At 43.0% G+C, this 10,000-nt stretch overlaps 1 protein-coding gene across 2 annotated transcripts in view; it reads left to right on the forward strand.

Moving 5' to 3' along the window:
* The window catches only part of LGI2 (leucine rich repeat LGI family member 2), an 83,079-nt gene that overhangs the window by 67,128 nt on the left and 5,951 nt on the right, over window positions 1–10,000 (forward strand). For both annotated transcript variants that reach the window (XM_082267893.1, XM_082267894.1), the window contains 4 exons: window positions 102–173; window positions 260–331; window positions 8,295–8,464; window positions 8,569–8,733. In XM_082267893.1, the coding sequence (XP_082124019.1) occupies window positions 102–173; window positions 260–331; window positions 8,295–8,464; window positions 8,569–8,733 (479 nt within the window). The remainder of the gene's footprint in view (window positions 1–101; window positions 174–259; window positions 332–8,294; window positions 8,465–8,568; window positions 8,734–10,000) is intronic.

Here is a 10,000-nt window from a genome sequence, read left to right on the forward strand (position 1 = left end):
GTATGAATTCAAGGTTTTATTTTCCATTTTCAGTCACGCTATGATGTATATTAGTGTAGATTGAATACAACCCTGTGGGCTAAACATATCTTTCTCCCTAGGTTTATTGAAGGAAACAAAATAGAGACCATTTCCAGACATGCTTTCCGTGGCCTTCGAGATCTCACTCACCTGTAAGTCTATCCTCATGAATTTCCTCATTACTCATTTGATTTCATGGGCTTCAAAAGCAGCAGCTTATCCTATACTTTTTTTTCAGCTCTCTGGCCAATAACCACATTAAGACTCTGCCAAGAGACATCTTCAGTGATTTAGATTCCCTCATCGAGCTGTAAGTATGAATGTTTACAGTGAGTGAGAAAGTCTTTTCTGTAATGAATGCATTCAGCTTGGCTCTGTATTCTTTTTCAGGGTACAATAAAGAAGCGGATGCCACAAAATCTAAGATAAAGATTTTGCGGCCGGAACTCCGCTTTAAAGATGAATTCTAGGTATGGATATTTTATACATAGTTACATTGGTCCAGCTTAGACCAATGTAAATATGTATATACCTTACTTGGCCGATGTCCTTGGAAGCTGGAAATCATTGAAGTAGACACCGATACTCCAGGGATCTCCACTTGCTTCTTGGTCCAAGCGGTGGCCCTGCTGCATTCTGAACACAGAAGGTTGGCAGAGGCACCATTTAGAGAATGTTTTGCAGTTTCGGAATGAGTGGAAAGCATTCTCTGATTGCACACACTGGGCTTCAAAAAACAACGCTTTTAAGTTTGATTTTTTTTTTTCTGAAAGAAAAAGGGGGTGTGGGTAACTGTTGTTACTCACGTGAACGCGTCCCGGACTGGTGAAATAAATTATTATAAATTAGGTTGATCCAAGAAGTTAAACAATTAAATAATTAAATGTTAAAAAATTAATTCAAAAAATATTCAAAAAAAAAAAAAAAAAAAATATATATATATATATATATATATATATATATATATATATATACATTCAAAGCATTTAGCAGCTAGTCAAAGAAAACACAAAGTGCTAGTGAATATAAAACAGAAGGGGAGATAGCGCTCAATATTAACTGTGTATGTCAAAACCACAATTCACAAAATAAATAATGGTTGGGTTCAACATAAAGTGACTGTGCAACTATAAATAGGTATAAAACAACTTATAGTCCATATATAAAGTGCAAGTGCAGTCTGTGCAGCAAACAAATAAAGTCACTGCGGTGCTCAGTGCTCAGCAATGATGCATTCTTTATATAGAATCAGGGAAAAGAAAAAAAAAGGAATCCATCACCAGATGTCCTGCTCACTTACCAGATGACCCCTTGGGGTCTAGCAGTAGGCAAGTGGCAACTTCAGGGAATCTCCGGTGTTTGGCCAGACTCTCGTCTCCCCGCTCTCTTTAAATATCCGGGACTTGATCCGCTGTATAGGAAGGACTGGTGTGGATTCCGCTGGGTATTCCTCTCAAGCATACGACCATTCCATTATGCCATAAAAGAGTAGAGGAAGCTCATGGTATAGTATGTATGTATGTATCCAGATTTATTGAAAAATGTAGCCACTTACATAAAAGTTCGCAGGAAACAGCTTACTACAGCATCGCAGCCAGTTTGCATTCCGGCTGCGTTCCAGGGAAACCGGAAGTGGCGTAGGGCCATAGGCGTGCTCACAGGGTGTGCTGGGTGTGCCTGGGCACACCCTAATCACCTAGGGCACATTAGCATTATCGCTCTGTTTGCCAGTGAGGCGAAGGGAAAGATCTCCCTCGGACCTGCTCTGCCATAAGAGAAGTGCCACACACTTCTATTTCACTTTGCCAGCAGGGAGAGTAATGTACCGGGGCCATATACATGTAGGCAAACACATGCATGTGTATTTAAACTATGGGGAGCACAATGCAATAGGCTGCGCACACCTATGCATAGGGCGTAGCACGGGACCCAACGCGTTTCGTCATCAAACGTATGACGTCATCAGGGATCACCAAACCTGCCTCTAAATGCCCCCACCCATGTTAGCATATGTGCCCATGAGGTAAATCTTAAGAAAATTGTATAATGTATGGCCAGCCTAAGGTAACTCTACCCATTAGGATTCTTGAGAGGTTGACAAGAAAAACGAAACGGGTTTTATGGGTTCACTGTTTTATCCCAAAAATGGCTTTTGAATTGCTTTAAATATTAACCAAGTATTTAAAAAAAATAGCTTTGAAAATGTCTCAAGCACTTGCACAGCAGTCACAAATAATCTGTCCTGTGTTTTCCTGAAATGCCCCAATTAGGAAATGATCACATTATGGCCGCTAGACCTGATGAGCATAAGAAATAAACACATTAGACAAATTATAGGGATTATTTGTGACTGCTGTGCGTATGCTTGAGAGGTGTGCACAGCATATCTTTTAAAATTAGACCCCAACATGTATATCTGTTGAGAGGCACACACATCTGTATTCTTTCACAAATGCGCTTGCTTTTTGGGGTTTGCCATTTCATTTCTGGTGAATCTTGAACTTATTTTACCATAATTCCCTGGGGCAACCATTCTCTAAACCTCATGCGTGATCACTCGTCTAGCTCTAATTTATTTTCACAATGTTCAACCCATATCTATAAACTATGACTTTAATGGAACTCTTAATGTATTGTATAAGTGTATTGTACTGAACCTGCTAATGTACTTTTAATGCTCTTTTTCCCACAGCATAAATAATGCAACCTAAATCTAGGTCTCTCCATTTAGTACACTGTAAGGGGAAGGCCTAATTAAATCGTGTGGAAAATGTGGTAACTCATTGCAAGCAATCAACCACCTTCTCTTTATGTTCTGATTTCTTTAAGCTTAAAAAAGGTTGAATATTGTTGCCAGTGGTTATTTTCATTTGTATAACTGTCTTTTTGTATGTAGGTCTGATTAACTCTAGATATCCATAGATTTTAGATGTCAGTTGCCTGATGGTTTGGAGGTATATATATATATATATATATATATATATAATATATATAATACAATCTCATATCTATGGGTGTTCACAGTTACAAAACCTGTTCCAATTGCAATTTACCCCTGTGGTCACCATGTAGAGAGCACAATTATCTTTTCCCTTTGCAACAATGAAGAGCCATGTCAGCGATGCCTACAAACTTCATCATTATTTTAACATGGCTTAAAAGTTCTAGTGGTAGTAAAGTCCCATTGGTCACTTCTACCTACAGGTAAGCGTATAGTAAAGCTTACCTATAGGTACAAGCAATATCTCCTAAACGTGAACCGCTTAGGAGATATTCAGTGTCTCTGCAGCCAGTGATGGCACCGGCGCATGCGTTCTGATGAAACGGCACACACATGCTGTTCTTTCAGAGCCCTGTGGCGTAAACAGTGATTTCTGCGCACATGTGCGGAAGTGATATCGGGCATTCAAAGGACCGGAACCCAGAAGGAAGACCAGGGGAAGACAGAAGCCCTGTCAGTGGTGAGAGTGCACCGCTAGAGGGCTTCGTTTTAAGGTAAGTCTTTCATAATTTGCTAGTATACTATGCATACTAGCACATTATGCCTTTACCTTGGAGGGAGAAGATTTTAATTTATTTTTTAGTTAACTTTATTTCCACTATAGGCTCACACTTATGTGATGCGGGAACCAACGGTTCCTGAGCATCGCACCTGAATCGCCTGCAGCTCACACTGACATCTGCAAACTGTTGCAGGTGTCAATGTGAAGTTATTGACACCCCTGGATCGGTTCGCAGATCGCAGTGCGAAATGGTGCAGGAATCAGATTGCATGGGTGTGAACACCCATGCGATCCGATTCCAGTGTGGACTAAAAAAAAGGGTCCTGCGAATGGTGGTGCGAATACATTGCAAAACTGTATGGCTGAATTCACATTGCACAGACATCACATGTGATCTGCACAGCAATGCAGTGTGAACCACATGCGATGTCTGTGATTGCAATTAAAGACATCCTTATTTTCAAAAAATAATCCACACACACCCATCTATATTTCATGAAATAATTTCTTACTGTATTTTTCTGCCTCCTTGTAATGTTCTCCATGAGCTTACGGACCTCTCCTTTCCCCTCTTCACTTCTGTTTGTTTGCTTTATCCACACTTCATAACCTATAGTCCATAGTCCACCTCAGGAGTGAGCAAAAGAGGGTGGCAACATTCCTACATACAGTGGGACCATGGAGAACAAACGTGGCCACCCTCTAACACCGGGATGGGGAACCTACAGCCCGCGGGCCGTATGCGGCCCGCAAAGTCATCTGATCCGGCCCCCTGTGCTAGGGTGACCCCGGACCGAGGACACTGTCCCTGCTTTGCATGGCCGATCCTGGGCGGGGGCGCCCAGCGCCGGCCCTACCATTAGGCTGCCTCCGGAGGGGAAGGGGAGGGCAAGCGCCTCCTGATTACAAAGAGCAGGGTTCTTCTGCTTACCCGGCGAGCCACTGTTATACGAAGTCACGTCTCCTACCTATGATAGACAGCACAGTGGTGACGTCTATCATAGGAGTCGGTCAAGGAGGCGTGACTTCACATGAGAGCACCCGCGCCGGGTAAGCAGAAGAACCCTGCTCTTTGTAATCAGGCCACTAATCACTCTGCATTGATGGGGGCACTAATTACTCTGCATTAAGGGGGCACTAATCACTCTGCATTAAGGGGGCACTAATCACTCTGCATTAAGAGGGGCACTAATCATGCTTCATTAAGGGGGGCACTAATCAGTCTGCATTGATGGGGGCACTAATCACTCTGCATTGATGGGGGCACTAATCACTCTGCATTAAGGGGGCACTAATCACTCTGCATTAAGGGGGCACTAATCACTCTGCCTTAAGGGGGCACTAATCACTCTACATTGATGGGGCACTAAGATCTAGCAGTACCAGCTAGAGCCAGCAATACCCACAGCAGAACCAGCAGTACCAGCCAGAGCCAGCAGTACCCACAATAGAACCAGCAGTACCCACAGCAGTACCAGCCAGAGTCAGCAGCACCCACAGCAGTACCAGCCAGCAGCACCCACAGCAGTACCAGACAGAAGTACATACAGCACAGTACCAGCCAGCAGTACCAGCCTGAGCCAGCAGTACCCACAGCAATATTAGCCAGCAGTATCCACAGCAGTACCAGCCAGCAGTACCCCCCAGCAGTACTAGCCTTAGCCAGCAGTACCCACAGCAGTACCAGCCAGCAGTACCTACAGCACAGTACCAGCCTGAGTCAGCAGTACCCACAGCAGTACCAGCCTGAGCCATCAGTACAAGCCAGCAGTACCCACAGCACAGTAGCAGCCTGAGCCAGCAGTACCAGCCAGCTGTACCCACCAACAGTACCAGCCAGCTGTACCCGCCAGCAGTTCTTTTTAAAACTTACCACCACAAAGAGTCGACTGCGCTCCAGACTGACCAATGCAAACCTGGAAAACCAGTTGCCAGTAGCAACATCATCAATACCAGCTAACATCACACACCTCACCAAAGAGAAGCAGTTGCAGCCATCACATTAGGGGTGAGTTAATTAAATGTTTGACCAAATATAATAGGCACATTTTTAAGTTGATAATTTTGTACGGCCCCCAAATTATTTTATAAATACCCAAATGGCCCTTGGCAGAAAAAAGGTTCCCCACCCCTGCTATAAAGGAACAGTCTCCTGTCATCAAATGTGCTATTTAGCTTCATATTCCATCCAGGCGAAAGGAAAGTCGGTGCACTGTCAGTTTATCTTTCTCCTTGCATGTTTTGACATTGAATAGGCCCCTTTGTGCTATACATTAAGAATTCTATGATATGTGTAGGTTCAGTTTTAAGTGAGATATACTCTGAGGTGAAATCATGAGCCCAATTAAACAGGTGTGATGAAGTGCAGACATTGCTAAAAATTCTTTTTTCCCCATTAAAGCTAAACTCTAGGCTCCTCTTAAAAAGCACGCTACAGTATATAGAGATCAGGCAGTAAGAGAAAATGTGCAGAAAGAAATTAATGTGTATGTAAACCATCACCTTGTAAAACAACCCATTCAGTTTAAAATGGAAATGAAAGGCAAAACATTTGTGTATAAATATAAAAAAGAATTATAAACACTTGATACTCCTTGACTAGCGTAGAACAGATGTCCTTATAAAAACTGGCTGAAACGGCCAACCCACCACCCGCTTGCACCCTTTTCCCTTTACCTTATCCCAATAATCGAGACGACACCGTAAGTGGAATAAAATTGGCCATAGCAGCCCTTTTATTAACCAATTTCAAATTAAATTAACATAAATTAACATAAAGGAAAAAACCATTCCTTAAAACAGAAACGTCAAAAACAGTTAAAGCTTTTGTTGGTCTTTGAGGCCCCCCATTTTAATGTTCAGATAAAATACTACACTGCGGGCCCACTTAAACATAACAGGCCTCCAGCCGCAAAACTCCAGCTCTGAGACAACACTCTACCCGCAGTGTACCCATGTTTCCTTCCAGTCAACTGACCTCAACTGGAACGCACCAGAGGGAACCTACCACCAGTGGGTCCCGAACCATTATCTTGCCTTAAAGGTTCTTGCACCTGCCAGCAAAGACCAACAAAAAGATGCCACAGCTGCCACGACATCCCAGGCAAACCTGTAAAAAACAAATAAAATAACAAAACGCCACCCAGGATCCAACAAATAGAGGTTAAACAGTAGGGCGGGAGGGAGGGACGCTTCAGCTGCCGAGTGAGGGGATTTTGGCGCCCCCCAGCAGATCCCACCTCTTCCTGTCTGCCAGCCCCACCTCCCCCTGAGCTAGCTAAACAGCCTAGGCTCCCCCCATTACCACTGATAACTTTTTATTACCGACTTAACCCCTACACTCCCCTGTCCACTTAGTCATGCTGGCCCTATGCTATCTCTCCGCTCCTGCTCCGGGCATCCCTTTCTGAGCATCTACTTTTTCAGAAGTTTTTTTTTGTATGTATTTGTGCGTACTTATGGGCATTTTCACATATATGGGTTTGTGAAAATGCATTCCCACTCTGCACAATATGAAATGGGCATTCGTGCACATTTTTGCGCATTCACACGTATTTGCGTGCATGGGGCCAAAATTACTAACCAAAACAGATTTTTATATTTATTTACTTTTTTCATTGAAGAATGTGCGGCACTTGTTTAGGCGCCTGTGGGCATAGGCACAGTACAATTATTAGGCTGTATTTTAGCTCAGTAAAAAAAAAAACTGTACTGAGCTTTTTCAAGCTGCATTGTGCAAGAGGCCTATAAGTGATTACATTCATTCTGTTCTCCGCTGCGTAAGAGCTGGGAGGAGGAGAAACAGCAGCACACTGAACTTCTCAGCGAAAGGCTATGCAGGCGGGGGGGGGGGTGTCAAGGCATGTCTGATCATTAAAGGAGAGCAGGCTGAGTTTCCCGCACAGCCAGAGAACTGATCTTGATGTGCTCTCCTGCTTAGTGTGGTCAGTTTGTAATAGGAAATCAGAGGGACTGGCAGGAACACCTAAAGGTTTTCACATAAAGGAAGCAATACAAAGAGAACAAGATACTTTGATACTTTCTCATACAAGTACACGATACAGCAGGCACATATCAGGAATATAAAGTGTTGGAGTAACAAACACTTTAAGACAAACTCCTAGTCGGCGTATGCGGAAACTAAGGTGACCAGATTTTCAATGAAAAATCTGGGGACACCTTACTGACCACACCCACATTTTTTGGAAGTGGGATATTCAGGGAGCAGGGGGTGGGAATAATATCGGCATGCAAAGCTTGTGCCACCAAATGTTGGGTGTGGCCAAATTGTGGTAACAGTGGGAGGGGCTTAAAGGGGTATGGTTTAAAACCACCTGAGACTACTTTGCTCTGGGTCAAGAGTGCAGGCCCTGGTGTGCATTGCAGATCACCAATAAGCAAGGGCAAGGGGGCAAATGCTTCATATACCTACCTCCCGCAATGAGCTGAGAGGGGACTGCCTGCATTCAGGGCTAATCACTTGCATGTGATCATTGCATGATAGATTACATGCGAGGGTGTGATTAGCTACAGAAGTTAGCAGCCTCTTGTTGCTTTCACTGGGGCTGCCTCCCCAGCCAATGTCGGGAACCCCCAGGTTGGGGTTCTCAAATCTAATGAGGTAGGGTGCATGGACCAGCATAACGAGTCCATCACTGGACTTACAGAGAAGAAAAAACATTAGGTTTAACTTTAATGTTTGTTGCCATACTCTATCTATTTGGGGTAATTGGCTGTTACTTGTCTTCATAATTTATCTTTTTGCTGTAGTGACTTACGGGGCAATATGTTTGAGTGTGACTGCAAGGCCAAATGGCTATTTTCTTGGTTGAAGATGACGAACTCCACCGTGTCTGATGTGGTTTGTGTTGGCCCTCCTGAATATCAAGGGAAGAAACTGAATGATTTAACAAGTTTTGATTCAGAATGCATAACAACAGGTGAGCTGAAGATTAAAATTTTGTTCACTAGAAACCGAGGCTTGCAGAACTGGTCATCTGTACCACCACAACCCTCTTTTTAATATTATTTATTTTATTTGCAGATTTTGTTGTCCATCAGATATTGACCTATCAGTCTGTGTCAGTGGATACATTTCAGTATAAGAATGATGTATTTGTGGCAATAGCACAACCAAGCATGGAGAATTGCATGATTCTTGAGTGGGACCACATTGAAATGAACTTTCGAAGCTATGACAATATAACAGGTACTGTAATAAAGTGATTCTTTCAATGTCTGGCTAAAGGCTACATTAACCCTCAACTGGCATTTCAGGTTTAGATAGATGAAGATGGTTTAAATCACCTGTGGGCTGATTAAAACACCCTAACGCTCCAAGATCCACACACTGTATTGGCAGTTTCCTATGGAGAAATGTGCATACCTATGTTTTTTACCTGCAAAATAAAAATTGCCTGCCCAAGTAGGGGGGGACAAGAAGCACTACTGCTGCAGATTGAAGCAAATAGAAAATACTTTGAACCACCAGCGCCAACCCCAAACCAAAATATTACTTTTAAAGCTTAGACTTCATAGTGATCAATAGCTCAAAGCTCTTTGAGGACGAGTTGAGTAATTTCAGGAGGATTATGATTGTTAAAAGTAATTATGTAGTCACTATAACTTCACAAGTCGACTGTGAATTTAAAAGTTTCATATACTGTAATTAATCTGCAACACCTAGAACTTGGTGTTCTGCAGTGTTAATTTTGACCTCAAATTTCAATTAAGTTTTAATTATAGAGATTGATTTACTAAAACCGGAGAGTGCAAAATCTGGTGCAGCTGTGCATGGCAGCCAATCAGCTTCTAACTTCAGCTTTTTTAAATTAAGCTTTGACAAAAAGCCTAGAAGCTGATTGGTTTCTTTGCACAGCTGCACCAGATTTTGTACTCTCCAGTTTTAGTAAATCAACCCCATAGACTTTTAACTAAAGTGCCATTTTAGTTTTAGTCATCTAAGGTGTGTTTTAGTCATATTTTAGTCTACTAAAACCTCCAGTACATTTTAGTCGACTAAAATCGAATTGGTTTAGTCAAATCGTAAGGCATTATTTAAGCATTTCTCTAGAATTTCCAAACTCATTATATACTCCTGGAGTACAAATCTGAAGACGTTTTATTATTTATGGTATTAAAGTGGTTGTAAAGGCACACATTTTTTTTAGGTAAAAAACCTTCTGTGTGCAGCAACCCCCCCCCCAGCCCCCCGAATACTTACCTGAGCTCCCTCTTGATCCAGCAATGTCCACGAGAGCCTTGCCTCTCCGGGGTCATGCACTCTTGATTGGCTTTCGGGAACAGTGGAAGCCATTGGCTTCCACTGCTGTCAATGTCAGCCAGTGAGCCAAGCAGGAGACAGAGGGAGTGGGGTCAATCCGTGGCTCCGTGTGTGAATAAACATACAGAACTGCAGGTCGGGAGCTCGCCTGCTTGTGTGCCCCCGGAGCAAGCTGCTTGCTGTAGGGGCACCC

The sequence above is a fragment of the Pelophylax lessonae genome, assembly GCF_965119305.1.
Source record: "Pelophylax lessonae genome assembly, chromosome: 1".
NCBI classification, from domain to species: Eukaryota; Metazoa; Chordata; class Amphibia; order Anura; family Ranidae; genus Pelophylax; species Pelophylax lessonae.